This window comes from Rhinoderma darwinii, chromosome 11 (genome assembly GCF_050947455.1).
Source record: "Rhinoderma darwinii isolate aRhiDar2 chromosome 11, aRhiDar2.hap1, whole genome shotgun sequence".
NCBI lineage: Eukaryota > Metazoa > Chordata > Amphibia > Anura > Rhinodermatidae > Rhinoderma > Rhinoderma darwinii.
Window position 1 is genome coordinate 20,992,443 of NC_134697.1, and position 15,968 is coordinate 21,008,410.

At 39.4% G+C, this 15,968-nt stretch overlaps 1 protein-coding gene across 1 annotated transcript in view; it reads left to right on the plus strand.

Annotated features, from left to right (window-relative positions):
- The window catches only part of DOCK1 (dedicator of cytokinesis 1), a 362,037-nt gene that overhangs the window by 294,241 nt on the left and 51,828 nt on the right, over positions 1–15,968 (plus strand). The window contains exons 37-40 of the mRNA XM_075843124.1: positions 329–419; positions 4,218–4,337; positions 12,375–12,464; positions 14,003–14,107. Of these exons, the coding sequence (XP_075699239.1) occupies positions 329–419; positions 4,218–4,337; positions 12,375–12,464; positions 14,003–14,107 (406 nt within the window). The remainder of the gene's footprint in view (positions 1–328; positions 420–4,217; positions 4,338–12,374; positions 12,465–14,002; positions 14,108–15,968) is intronic.

Consider the following 15,968-nt stretch of genomic DNA (forward strand, 5'->3'; position numbering starts at 1 on the left):
TGTTGTTTCCGGTCATTTTGGCCGAATCTGCGACGTAGACCGCTAACGGACGTCCCCTCAACTGCAGGTGTGAAACGGCTCTAAACTGTAAAGATTTGGTTTAGCGCCCCAGATTACAGAAAACAAAAGCCACAAACCTTTATTACTGTTTAGGTTCCAAAAATGACAAACTTTAAAAGCCCTAGACTACATGTGCCTACATGAGGGAAGCCGCCATTGCGTGGTTCTGCCATGATGTTATTATTTGACTATATTGCAAATTAAGTAAAACCTTTCAAATGTGACGAGGAGCTGGTTTCCCACTTTTATTATCCTTCTTGCTTTTTAGGTATTTGTACAAGTTGTGTGACCTGCACAAGGAATGTGATAACTACACGGAGGCCGCATACACGCTGCTACTACACGCCAAGCTCCTAAAGGTACTGAACCGGCATGTCTCCCAAATAGTAATCCTAGCACCGCTCTGTTTAAAGAGGCTCTGTCACCAGATTATAAGTGCTCTATCTCCTACATAATCTGATCGGCGCTGGAATGTAGATAACAGCAGTGGTCTTTATTTTGAAAAACGATCATTTTTGAGCAAGTTATGAGCAATTTTAGATTTAGTTTCTTAATGCCCAACTGGGTGTGTTTTTACTTTTGACCAAGTGGGTGTTGTAAAGAAGTGTATGACGCTGACCAATCAGTGACCAATCAGTGTCCTACACTTCTCATTGTTCCAGCCCAGCTTCTTTCACTGCACAATCTCACTGTGCTATGGATCATGCTGGGCTGGAACAATGAGAAGTGTATGACACTGATTGGTCACTGATTGGTCAGCCTCATACACTTCTTTTCAACACCCACATGGTCAAAAGTAAAAACACGCCCAGTTGGGCATTAAGAAACGAAATCTAAAATTGCTCATAACTTGCTCAAAAATTATCGTTTTTCAAAATAAAGACCACTGCTGTTATCTACATTCCAGCGCCGATCAGATTATGTAGGAGATAGAGCACTTATAATGTGGTGACAGAGCCTCTTTAAGTTACACATTAACAACATTGTAGGATATTCTCATTTTGTCGAGTTCCTGTGATTTACGAGAGAAACGTCTTGGCCTAAAGCAGGAATCAAATTAAAGAGGTCAGGCTCACGTTGTGTCAGCCCGATCCTCCGGTAGTGACCGGAAATGGAAATAAACAAAAAATGCTAAACATAGCGCGCGAAGTGAGCGGGGGTTGATTAGTGTCAGAAATTTGTCTGCTTGAACATTTTGATTTCCTATCCGTAAATTAATTGAAGAACATTACAGTCAGACGGTAAACGGAATGAAATGACTGATAACAGAGAATATTAGATTGTAATTAATTGCACCGTAAATAGAGATACGATAGACTTTTATAGTGTCTTTATAACATAATTGGATCGGTCTGTACAGGTGGTAAATATAAAATATAATGTCATCCACCACAAAACAATTTTTTACTTTCTTAAATATCTAGATTAAAACACATAGAATTATAGATATAAATATATAGAATTGTTTTCCTTGCCATTAGTAGCTGTTACTAAAGCTTCTTGCCAATCTTCAGCATGCGCTTGATGACCCACATTTACTAAGCTGTTCTACGTTTTGGCGTTAAACGCACAAATAATATTTAGCAAATTTTTTCAACAAATTTGCACTAATAATTGAACTAGAACTTTTCTAATTACCCAACATATTTGTGGTGACAAAAGCCGGCTTGGCTCTAAGTCGACCTACTTAAATAAAATTTATTAAGACGCAAAGTTTAAATTATCGCAAATTGTGATGCAAATTTACGCCTGCTCATAGCAGGTGATTTTCTGCCTCTCTGACAGATCAAAATGAGCCAAATTTCTTAAGAGGCATGCTCCTTTTAATACATTTGGTTACGCCAGCACAATATTCGCCAGTCTTTTTTTGTTGCCTCTGCAGCTAGTTTGGATCATATGCACCAGGGTGGCTCAGCTAGTATATGAACGTGCACAGGACTCTCCTCTACAGGCACTTCAGTATTCGCAAACCAGGAACATTCAGCTGTCATCCTGAACTTCTTTATTTAGGAAATGAGTTCAAACAAGTGCCAGACCTTCCCGCACCATGGGAGGGTGGAGGACTATAGCCAAGCGCCTTTAGGGGCGCCATTTTATTTTTTGCTACGGGCCCCTTTCATTGTGTGCATGCTCTTTTTTTTTTTTTGTAACTGATAAAAATATAAAACACAAAACAATAAATAACCGCAGTTGCTTTTTATATTGGTACTATTATTTTATGTAAGGACCTCTTATCTGCCTGCATGCAGAGGCGTTAAACTTCTTCACTTCCCGTTTTGCAAAACTGTTACCGCTGTTCCCATAAAGAACATTTTGTTCAGAACTGCTTTAGAAATTGAGATCACTCATAAAGTTCTGCTACTTAGTTATAAAATGTCTCATGAGACGTAACATTTTTATGAATATTTTTTTCGGAGGAGTAGTTGGCTATAAATCGTATCGGCAAGGTCCGTTTCCACTGCAGTTTCCTGGAAAATAATCAGGGTAGATTTATACGTGTTCATCAATAAGATCATTTACTGGGAACATCGTTTTATTTGGCTGCATCCACCATAATTCATCTATGTGATTAGTAGCGAGAGCGTTGAGTTGTGGAACAATCCTAATAGACAGATATTAATTCCTGCACACACGTACTGGATGAGGACTCCTTAACAAGAGGAACATATAAAACTTTTCCTCTATAATCTTATCGACAAATAAAACATAGAATTTGATTTTAGTTGTGTATAAGTCCAACTTTCTCTGTTGACTAATTTCTTTTATATGTCTTTGTAGGGGTATACCTGATCCATAGCTCCAAATCCCCCGCATAGACACTGAATTTATCAGCAGTCAATACTGTCCTTGGGGCAATGTAAACAATGACTCTGGCTGTTCTATACTAGATGTGTTATGTTTCTGTTTTGATCAGTTAAAAACCGATTACTCACGGGCCCGTTAGAAAGGAAAACCTTGATATATATGTGAACAGAGTCTTGTTATCCAACATCTAAATGTCGGTAGATCCACTCACAATTATCCAATGTTCATGACCAATTTAGTTTTGATACTATAAATTACGATAAGACTTATCAGATATTGACTCCACAATCGTTTCAACTGTTTTCCCATTCGGCTGTATTCACACATGCCTGTTTTGCAGTATGTTTTTTTTTTTACAGCGAATAGTATTAAATCACTGTGGTTAAGCAAAACCGCAAAACCGATCATCGTGGCAAAAGTGCCATTAAACCGGCTAGTGTGATACCCCTTAAGGTGACAGCCATTACCCTCCGACTTCCCCCATACACATGCACGCTCGGCTCGCAGAGTGTACATCTGTTTTCAATTGGGGAAAGGGGAGTAAGCTGTTGCCAGACTCCTCTGGCAGCAGCTTATCTCCTGTGGGAATAAAGGATTAAGCATGTTAAAAGTCAACATGCCCGATCCTTCTCACCACTGACATCTGCTGTCAGGGTAGAGTTGGGGCACCCCTATAGTCAGCTGGCCCCGCCTAAATTGGCCTGTCGTCTGATGTGTATGGGCACCCTTCGTTGTAGATCTTTTCACTCATGACTTGTACATAGTCTCAACAGATATCTAAACTCTTGGAAGGTACAGATTGTACTTGCGGAGATTAAGCTGGTAGGGCAGTGTTTTCCAAGGGAATAAAGTATACATAATAGCTCTCCTCTATAAGGAAGAGAACAGTCCATCTAGTGCCACCTAGAGGTGACTACCCTGTAAGTCAATATCTGACCTTTTATAGAGCCTATAGGTGGCAGTAGAGAAACAGTTTTCTTTTTGCAACAGATACCTAATATTTGGGGTGATTGGAAATGCTTATTTGTATGTAATTATTGCACAGTGCTGTTGAAACTTCATCCAATCTGATGAAAAATCTTTTTGTGCATGGCCAGCTATGGTGTCGTTATTTACAGTGTCTATATTTGTATTTGCTATGTACGGTCATTGTTTTATGTGGGAGGTCAAGGATCCTTTAATGATGGTGTATTTTTCTTGATGAAGGGACTGGTGCAGAGCAAATGTTCTCACCATATCTTGTCCATGGAGAAACCTGGGCTTTCCTTATCTAATTATTTTTATTTTCTTGTATTTGTTTTTTAAATTGCCCACCCACCAATCAACCTCTCTTTGACTTGTTCTCCTACAAGTGGTCGGAGGAGGCTTGTGCCGCACATCTGACTCAACGGGACGGTTACCAGGCAACAACACAAGGACAATTAAAAGAACAGCTGTACCAAGAGATTATCCATTACTTCGACAAAGGAAAGGTAATAAGAAAATGTGCTCCCGATAACTTTCCAACTTATTTCCCCTCTGTTTTTTGTAATCCATCGTAGAAAACATGTTGATGAAATTTTACGACGTCTTTAGTGCCTGTATGAAACATATCAAATCCCCAAACCAATAAAACAAGTAAGGTAACATTGTTTTCAGTTGATGGAAGGTAAATGGTGACATCATTTCTCATTCGAAATTCCATCCAGATGCTTGTAAAGGTAACAATGTAGCTAACGCGAAGTTATTGACTTAGAGAGTGCGGTAACATTGTTGTGGTCGGTTCCTACTTAATATCAGGAACACTGACAGCCGCGAGTTATACAAATGTGCGTAGAATTAGCTGCTTAGCAACAGAATACACCGCTCACAGGTGACCACTCTGGATCACAATGCTCTTGTGGTATTGCTTACATTGAATAAAATAATTAGCAGTACACCCCCCGCACTGCTGGTTTCAGCTGCCAGGGAAGATGGACGCTCAGGAGGGGAATGTGAATTTCTGGGTGCAGTCCTGGAAGACGGGACAGATAGAAGATAGTCTCGCTGCCGCAGTTTGGTTTTTTTAAACTCTTTTCACGTTTCAGCTTACATGTATGCCTTGGGGATCCCTCACTGTGGCGGCCTGCTGATCTCAGAAACAATCGGCCCTGGCCATTTAAATAATAAAATGGCACGAATGCTAGGGCTCCGTTTTACATAAACAACCTGGGGCCTAAGTAAGACCCCATGACGGTCCTGTGATATTGCCTGTTAGACATATGTCCATACATTAAAAAAAAGAGCGTATACACAATAAGCATCCCCATACTTGTAATAATCTGTACAATAAAATTATCCATATAGGTAAATTGCAAAATATTATTATTATTATTTTTTTTTTAATGTATTCCGCCATTATAATAAAAAGAAGATCAATAAAAATTTTCATTATCCTTCAAAAACATGCCCACAAATAGCTACACACACATTGTTATGTAAGATTGTGAGGAGAGAAAATTGGGTTAGTTCTTAAGGGGTTAAAGTGAAAGTCAACTGAGGTATCTGGAATCAATGGCCCACAGGTAAAATACTGAGGGGGCGGCATTTGGCCCCCTGCTTGTCAGTTGTGCTGCAGGGGGTGCAGACCAGTGCGGGACATGCCATAGACATTCTATTATGTTCTTCATTTCTCACCGTCTCTCCGAGCAGCTGTCCTGAGTCCGTGTCACAGAGCTGGAAATAAAGTCACAATCTTCTCTAGTGCGGGTTTTGCTTTCATACCCTTGTGTTTAGTTCATTGCAGCGGCCTAACCTTTCCTGCCGGATACGCTTTATATTCATTTATTTTATTGTCTTTTGCAGCAGCAAAGTAATTTTAATAAAGCTCTTTAATCCAAGGACTTTGTAGAATATTATTAATCTCCTGTGCAGTAGCAGTGGACCAGAAATACTTGCCAGTAAAAAAAAAAAAGTTATGCGCTAGAACTTTTAACCCTTCGCAGCCTGGCTCCAGCGCACAGAGGATACACATCTGGTATATGTTTTGGAACCTTGATCTGCTATACTGTATAGATCTGAATATGGTGCATTTAAGAGGATCCTATAAATGAAAGGGAATGTATCATCAGAAAAATACATATTATTAAATTCAGGGTTTTATTCTAAAACTTTATTTTACATTTTTTTGTGCTGTTTTTATTTTCCAAATTAAAATAAATCTTGAAATATTCCACTTTTCACACTGGCTATTAGAGCACAAACAATAAGCTGACCTTCCCTATTTTCTGCAGCTCACTTATCAGCTTTGCTGTGTAGACTGGGACTAGGTCAGCAGAGGGTGGGGGGGGGGGGATTAATTATGTCTATATTGTACTGCTGGAGGCATTTATAGATATCCTGTGGCTTTGCCATAAATGTTCAAGATGGGAGAACCCCTTTAATATCCTATTTTGATTCTGTCCTCTTGCAGGGGGCGGGATGCAGTGGAGCAGCAAAAAAATATATAGAAATTAAGCAGAGGAAGGGGATCGTGCCTGTGTTTATAGTGATGCAATAAAGTGCAAAACGTATTATAGCTCCAAGGTCACTAATAGTTACAGCAGTGACGCTTCGGACAGTAATGTCCTTTATCAAGCTGGTGGTGGAAAGTGAATCGTGACCTGTCACTACAGCGACCACTGGTCTGGATTCACTTTTCACCACCAACTTGATAAAGGACACTACTGTGCTGTCATTTCTGCTCTAAGGGCTTTCTTTTAATACATTTTCCACTTTATTGCATCACTTGCTATTCTACCATTTATTTTGAGATATTGGATACTGTTTCTAACACCGTGGCTACCAGTAGAAGGAGCACCTCCTCTCATACAATATTCTACTAGAGAAGATGCTGCTGTCACGAAATAAGTGCCTGTGTAATAGAATAGTTACTTCTTCACATAGAAGACTACGTCCAGTATACAGGACACACGCTTCTACAGCTCCATCTGGGGTCTCATTGTTAATATGGAGATATGAAAGTGAAGAATCAGGATTGAAAAGTTATATCCATCCGTCTGCCGCCTCCGGTGCATCTCGTTATTAAAGTCCAGGTCAATGTTAATAGTAAAACCAATGGAGTACAAAATGATACAATAAAACCATGAGAGTCCCACATGTTCAGGAACATGAAAGTGCATAATCATCATTTTTTCCTGGGCTGTTGATTTTAAATTATTTTTATTACTACTCCAGGTTATCATATGTTGCCCCGGGCTCAAAGTTGAACCACCACTAACTAGATACCCCTGTGCCTTCTACATAGGCATTCGAACCCAGAAAAGCTGAATCTTAAGACAATATCCTGCAAATTTGGAGCTTCAACACAACGTAAATAGTATATATGTTGGTTTTATGGAGCGATGTCTATGCGTGCCAGTCATTCTCCCTTGAAATAATTGGAGTCATGGAAACCCCAAATGAAGGGGATCATCTTATTCTCAAAAATAGTAATTGTCCTAGCTGCAGAAACATGGTCAATCAAATTTTTATGACACATTGCTGCTGTAAAATCCCTTTAAGGCTATGTTCACACGGGGTATTTTGCCGAGTTTTTTGACGCGGAAACCGCGTCGCAAAACTTGCCAAAAACGGCCCGAGAACGCCTCCCATTGATTTCAATGGGAGGCGTCGGCGTCTTTTTCCCGCGAGCAGTAAAACTGCCTCGCGGGAAAAAGAAGCGACATGCCCTATCTTCGGGCGCTTCCGCCTCGGACCTCCCATTGACTTCAATGGGAGGCAGGAGAAAGCGTATATCTCGCTGTTTTATGCCCGCGGCGCTCAATGGCCGTGGGCGAAAAACGGCGCGATAATTGCCGCGAAAATCGGCGTGCAGGGAGAGGAATATCTGCCTCAAAGTTCCAGACGGAATTTTGAGGCAGATATTCCTCCCCCAAAATACTCCGTGTGAACATAGCCTAAAGGAACACTAAACCTCGAAGTTGATACAAAAAACCTGCCCACAGGGTTTGTCAGACGTAGGATTTTCTTCCTTCTTCTGAAACTGTCCCGTCGAAATATTGCAGAGAATACGGGTGTGTCCTTATTACTTCCATTTTTGGCCAGCAAACAGATTAAGGGGTCAGGCTTTGCATCTACTATTGCAGAGGGGGAGGGCTACCTCTGTAGCACGTTGTCTTACAGATAGACAGATTTGGCCGGAGGCTTGTGAGAAGGATAGAAAGTTAAAGATCTCCTTTAACACTTTAGAAGAATTTTTTATATATTTTTACAATTTTGATTGCCAGAATTGGAGGAGGATATTAAAGGGTTTTACCCATCAGGGACATTAAAGTGTGGAAATTCTGTAGTTTGTTTTTTGGGGGGAATTTTCTACATTTGGTGTACATTTATAGGGGTATTTTTTTTTTTTTAGGACAGATGGACATTATGGAGGCAGGTCTCCTACTTTGGTCCTCCTCAATTTTTCCAAAATGCCTCCATCATGCCATGGGTGACCCAGCGTAGTCATGCTTTACAAGATCGGCCTCTTATTTCATCAGCCATCATGAAAGCTACCGTTCCAGCGTAGTGACAGCTGCAAAAGGAAATGTATACAAGGTGCAGCATCCTAATTAATGATAATCGCTTATAGCCGGTTGTAGGAGAAGCCGGACCCGTTTATAATGAGTTGTCTTCATGCGACAACCTCTTTAGTCGCCTTTACTAGCAGCGGTGCTGGAAACGTTGCAGGTTTCTATTGTCGTTCTACAATTTAGAAGATTTCAATTCCTAGTATATAATGTGTGCTTTACCTCGTGGCTGCACAGGACGACTCCAGCTTCCTGTGCTAACCTTTCCTTATATGAGGAATGACTACATACAGCTCCCCAAGCACGGAGAATAATTCATAGCTATAAATGACTTTTCTTCACTTCTTTCATGTTGAACTAGGGTTATAATCAAGTAGCTGGAAAGTGTTAAAGGGGGTGTCCAGGATTAGAAAGAAGGGCCTGCTTTATTTCCTGAAACAGCGCCACGCCTGTCTATGGTCTGTGTCCGGTATTGCAATACCAAATGTAACTCTTTTGCCTAATGCTGGAAAACTCCTGTAGTCTCGTGCAGCTCGCTGTATTATCAATGTACCGTAAGTGTCGGATCAACGAAATGTATCAATTTAAATGTATAAATGTTCAGTGACATTCTACTGTGTGTTTATTTAGTATCGTTTCTTCAGCTGCATTATATGTGGAGTAACACACCCCGTACTGTAAATGATAGGAATATTAGACGTCACCAAGGAGTTCAGCGACCATATAAAAGAGCAAGAAACTCTGATTTCTCATTTTCTTAATTTATAGTAAAGGGAACAATCCTAACAATACACACCACAGCTGCTGCAGAACATCTTTTTAAAGACTAAGGAAAAGATTCCTATTCTCCATTGATTCATATGAAATACACTTAGGCTTTTGGAAAAGAAGGTCTGCAGCATCTGAGATGTATTATGTTGCTTTGCTGCAGCAGGGATAAAGCATTGTATCATACACACTGCAGCTGCTGAAAAAACTCTTTTTTTTTTTTAAAGAGAGGTAGCACTGTCAATCCGTGGTCACCTCAGGAGAGGAAACCTACAAACTGCTTCTGCAGGAGAAGATTAGCAGTGCCTATGTAGCGCCGCTTATCTCTTTATAATCATCAGGTTCTGACCGAGTGTAATGATTATACATCTAATCTTTTCATGGGAAATTTCCATTGATGTGTATTATACAGTTATGATCCAGCCACCAAAATGGCTCCTTAAAGGGGTTGTCTGGTTTCAGAAAAATAAAAGTTGGCATTTTCCAATATACTTTCTGTATTAGGTCTCAACGGTTTTCAAGATCTCTACTTGTTACTCAGTAGGAACATTCATTGTTTACTTCCAGTGGATAAAATTCTGTCCGTGGTCATGTGATGGACACACAGGTGCTGGGATCGTTACAGTATGTGTATCAGAGCTGTGTCTTCTAATGATCTCAGCACCTGTGTGACCATCACATGACCAAGGACAGAATATTATCCACTGGCAGTAAACACTGACTAACAGCAAGCAGAGATCTTAACCCCCTTAATGACCGGGCCTGTAAAGTCTTAATGACTAGCAACAGTTTTTTTGCTTTTGCTTCTCTGCCATTCAGCAGCCATAACTTTTTTTATTTTTTCATTGATGTGGCTATATGAGACATTGTTTTATGCGGGAGAAATATATATTTATTTTTTTCTGCGCATTTTGGGGGGAGGAAAAAATTAACTTTTCAAGTTCATAGAACTTTTTGCAGAGTAAATATAAGAAAAAGTGATTTTCGGCAGGTTTTTTTTTTTTAGTTTTTTTTTTATCCCGCGCAGTTTCATGCTCATTATCCTGTTAAATTAATTCTTCAGGTTATTATGGTCTTGTAGATACCGAATATGTGTAGGTTTTTTATTTTTATGTAATCTATGGCAATAAAATGTATTTTCTGCTAAATCTTGACTTTTTTTCTTTTATATATCTTTTTTTCTTGTTACTTTTTGTTGTTTTTTTTTACCCCAAGAAGGGATAACTTTATTTACAGCTTTATTGTATACTTATAATGTATTCGCATTCTTCTATATGCTAATACATTATACTGTGTCAGCATGATGGAGGCTGCTGTTAGGGCAACGCTTATAGAACAGACAGCCCTGGGGTCCTTTCAAGGACTGACTACAAAGGGTTCCTCCAGTTTCCGCTCGCGTCACTGAATTTGTGGTGACGCGATTGGCGAGGAGAGTCACCTATGATTATTCCGCAGTCATAGACCATGGAGATAAAAGGGTTAATCATCTGGGGTTTAAATATTTTCCAAACTCCGCTGTATTCAGGACGGCTTCTCTAAGTTCAGGAGCTATTAGTTACAGCTCCTGCTTAGAGGATGAGCGTTCACTGGAGCGCTCATAAGCCTTTTCTAAAGCGACGCCAAAGGACGTCGCTGTAGACTGGGAACCTAAGAGGTTAAAGACCGTGAGGAATTAACACAGAAAGGATATTGGAAAAAAGGATATTGGATATTGGAAACATTTATAATTTTTAACTATACTAAAAATAACATTCATTTGCAGAAAGCAGACAACCCTTTTAAGTACTGTTATACCCATCAGTTTATTATTTTGCTGAAGTTCTATTGGAAAGACCAGCCCAGTAGATAGTTAACCATCGATTCTATATATCATAATGACAGCTCTCCTATTATTGGAATGGTCCATGACAAAGAGCCTTTGCTTGATAAAGAACGGAGCCTTATGTAATAGAGATGGAAATCGCTTTCAGATGTGCACGGTAATAACAGAACGTATACTCGATCTTGTCTTACCTGTGTGCCGAGGAATCGCGTGCCTGGCTGCTAATTCACTTTTTCTTTTACATTTATATCATTCTTCACAGTTTACTTTGCACTCAGCCGTCTCTCCCAACATGCAATACAGCAGTTGATGTTACCTGTTTTAATCTCATCACATTTGCCCTGACATTTAGTATTCTGTCTTGTTTGGAAAATATGGCAATCCTTAGGGTCTTTGATCATGCTTACACGGATAGCGGCGGTGCCACGCCGCATTACAAGGAATGAGTGATTGATGGCTGCAATTCCCACAGGCAATAAAGGAGAATATACAACACTCTGTAGTATGCAGGTTACTCCAGTGACTTGACATTTTGACTGTTCTTATTACATAACATCCACCTGAAAAGTAAATGTAAGAATTTAGATGTCTATTTAAGTTTTAAAGAATTCCCATGTATTCCTCGTAGGCTTTTGTCTGCTCCCATGTAGCTGGTTTGGGTATATTCCTGCATTTTATAATGGCCATGGTTGGGAATATAGCTGCTTCAAGCACTAATGATGGATTGGGAGATCTGGGATGTTTACACATCAGGGTTATTCTTCGTTGTTCTTCCTGCGCTTTTGTGACGTCATACATTGACAAAGTACACATATTTTGCATCAGTATGCAAGGGACAATTAGATTGAATGAACTACCTTAAAGAGGAGCTGTCACCTCTCCTGACGCCTATTTTAGTAAATACTAGTGTTCCCCATAAGGAAACAATCCGTAGCATATTTTCTTGGAAATCTGTGTTGTCGTTCCTCTGTTGTTCCTCCTAGAAATGTGAATAAATTGACAACTGGGTGTTACCATTCCCCTCATCTAAGGGGTGTGTCCCTACAGTCTCGCTCTGTCAGCTCTGATTGGAGAGTGTCAGGCTATGTAGGGTCACACCCCCAACTGGTAACATCCAGTTGTCAATTTATTCATAACTTTTTAGGAGGAACAACAGAGGAACGTAGAGTTCTAACAAAAGGTGCTCCAGAACTGTTGTTAAATGGAAATACAAATATTTACTAAATCAAAAAGTGTATGTGATAAAAATATTTTTTTAAATCTTTCTGACCATCTTTCTATGAGCGCTTAAAAAAAATAAAAAGCTATCGGCTCTAATTTGAAGCAATAAGATAGCTTTATGTGGGAATGGTTGCTGACTTATCTATATCTATATGATCTCTACACAGATGTGGGAGGAATCCATCACCCTGGGAAAACAACTGGCTGAGCAATATGAAAATGAAATGTTTGACTACGAGCATTTGAGTGAATTGCTGGTAAGTTTAGTGTGTTTAGTTTACATTTTTTTCATTAATGCATCCTAATTCTAACAAAAGATTTGACATCTCATATAAAGATACTGGGAGGACATAATAATTGGTAGATGGTGACCGGCCTTCCGCTCTGGTGCTGTTGTATTTGTTGTTATAAATTTCCCATGACACAATCTCCGATTTTATTATTATTTGAATCCCCTGCATATAAATGGAGTTAAATGATATCACATTCTGCCTGCAGCTGCCACTAGGGGGAGCTCACTGCATACAAATTGTACATTGAATTCAATAATAAAATAGTATTCGCTAAGCTCCAAAATCAAGATATTTATTTTTATTTAATCAATCATTTATTTACCCCAATGTAAGTTACTTTAAAATTGGCTTACATTTCCAATGTGCCCTCTGAGCATGGATTCCAGAACTGTTCACATGACCACAACCCCTCCCCCACCGCTTTTACTTCTCTGAGACTGTGATATCACATACAATGTTCACATGATCACCCCTTTGTAATGGTCCTGCCCTAAGGTACGCAATGTCATCAGTCACGTGGACTACATGGGGCAGGGTTATTTTATGGAGGTACTGCGCTCGCACCACAGGAGCTCCAACGCATGCACTGGTTTAAAAAGATGTAGTGAGTGGGTATTAAGGGTACAGGGAGGTATAATGGGCGGGTTAACTTAATGAGAAATAAACAGCGCAATATACAGTGTGCTGCACTTCTGATGCAAACAAAAAAAAAAGTTATTGGAGTAATCTCGATTTAACAAAAAAAACAACTTTTCAGAGCGATTTTTACATTTCTAAGTCCCGGAAAACGCCTTTAATTCAACAAAACACTGAATAGTTTGCAGAGAATATTAGGGCATTGCATTACTAGCGGCTCTCTAATATAGTAGAATTGATTCAGTATTTCTTAATATTTATAAGCCAAGTGGTTGATTTGTTAATATATCTTTATAGCGGTCAGAGCTTTGTTTTTCTGCTACAAAGCTCCAAAGCCCCTGCATGGACGTTTTAAAATATAACATTCTAGATCACTGCGGTCTCCACTAGAAGGCGCATAGGAGCTCACTGCATACTGTGTATGCATTGAACTTTATAATGAAAGAGTATGCAGTTAGCTCCTAAGCTCCCCCTAGTGGCGGCTGCAGGGAGCTAGAATGTTATGTCTTAAATCTGTCTATTATGGGAATTTTGGAGAAATGGAGCTCCAACCACTATAAATGCACAGAATTTCGGACCTAAAAACAACAGGAAGACAAAAGGTAAATAAATAAGACCGTGCCTGGCGTGCAAGTCAGGACAATAGAAAACATGATATTGCAGAGAGATAGATTTTAATGTTTAATGGCTGCTGTTCGGTGCAGTTTAGAGTATTGCTGGCACCTGAAATAACTAATAACCTTAGACTGTTCTCCTAATAAGCGATGATACTCCCGCCAGTCTCCATAGACCGCTGCTTGTACACCATGTACAGACTCCTCTCTAAGTTTCTTCTTTCTGTAAGACTTTTTTCTTTGTCTTTGCAGAAAAAGCAAGCACAGTTTTTTGAAAACATCGTAAAAGTTATCCGGCCAAAACCTGACTACTTTGCCGTGGGATATTTCGGACAAGGATTCCCCACGTTCCTGAGGGTAAATTTAATATTAATGTGGAATGTGTTTATGCTGCAGTCGTTCTGGTTGTGCATGGATTGAGGAGTGACAGGGAAACTACTTACAGTTACTGTATTAATCTAAGTTTGTTACTTATTGTATGCGCTGCGTGTGCTGTATGTGACTGCAGAACACGTAAGTACCTGCTACTTGTGTGCTGTCAGGGTTTCATTGAAATGTATACAGTTCATGTCTTAAAGCTACAATAGGAAAAATAATAGGAGAACTTGTCATCTTTATATTAACCCCTTAAGGACGCAGCCTAGTTTGGGCCTTAAGGCTCAGAGCCCATTTTTCAAATCTGACATATTTCACTTTATGTGGTAATAACGTCGGAATGCTTAAACCTATCCAAGCGATTTTGAGATTGTTTTCTCGTGACACTTTGGGCTTCATGTTCGTGGTAAAATTTGGTCGATATATTCAGTCTTTATTTGTGAAAAATTGCAAAATTTAGAGAAAATTTACAAAAAAATCGCATTTTTCAGAATTTAAATGCATCTGCTTGAAAAACAGACGGTTATACCACCCAAAATAGTTACTAGTTCACATTTCCCATATGTCTACTTTAGATTGGCATCGTTTTTTGAACATTATTTTATTTTTCTTGGACGTTACAAGGCTTAGAACATAAACAGCAATTTCGCATATTCTTTAGAAAATTTCAAAAGCCTTTTTTTGAAGGTGCCAGTTCAGTTCTGAAGTGGATTTGAGGGGCCTATGTATTAGAAACCCCCATAAAACACCCCATTTTAAAAACTAGACCCCTCAAAGTATTCAAAACAGCATATAGAAAGTTTTTTAACCCTTCAGGCATTTCACAGGAATTAAAGCAAAGTGGAAATGAAATTTGCAAATTTCATTTTTTCTGCTGAATTTCAATTTTATTCAATTTTTTTTTAGTAACAGAGAAGGTTTTACCAGAGAAATACTACTAAATATGTATTGTCCAGATTCTGCAGTTTTTAGAAATGTCCCACATGTGTGTCTACTGCGCTCGTGGACTAAAACACAAGCCCTAGAAGCAAAGAAGCACCTAGTGCATTTTGAGGCCTCTTTTTTATTAGAATATATTTTAGGCAGCATGCCAGGTTTGAAGAGGTGTTGAGGTATCAAAACAATGGAAACCCACCAGAAGTGACCCCATTTTGGAAATTACACCCCTCAAGGAATTCATTTATGTTTTTTGTTATCATTTTGACCGCACAGTTTTTTCACAGCACCTATTTGAATTGGGCTGTGAAATGAAAAAAATGATATTTTTTCCAATAAGATGTCATTTTTGATCAAAATTTCTTATTTTCACAGGGAACAACATACCCCATTTTGTTGCCCAATTTGTCCTTAGTGCGGCAATACCCCATTTGTGGTGATAAACTGCCGTTTGGGCCCATGGGAGGGCTCAGAAGGAAAGGAGCGATATGTGTTTGTTGGAGTCCAGATTTTGCTGGATTGGTTTTCGGGTGCCATGTCGCATTTGCAGAGCCCCAGAGGTATCAAAGCAATGGAAACCCACCAAAAGTGACCCTATTTTGGAAACTACACCCCTCAAGGAATTCATTTATGGTTTTTGTTATCATTTTGACCGCACAGTTTTTTCACAGCACCTATTTGAATTGGGCTGTGAAATGAAAAAAATGATATTTTTTCCAATAAGATGTCATTTTTGATCAAAATTTCTTATTTTCACAGGGAACAACATACCCCATTTTGTTGCCCAATTTGTCCTTAGTGCGGCAATACCCCATTTGTGGTGATAAACTGCCGTTTGGGCCCATGGGAGGGCTCAGAAGGAAAGGAGCGCTATGTGTTTGTTGGAGTCCAGATTTTGCTGGATTGG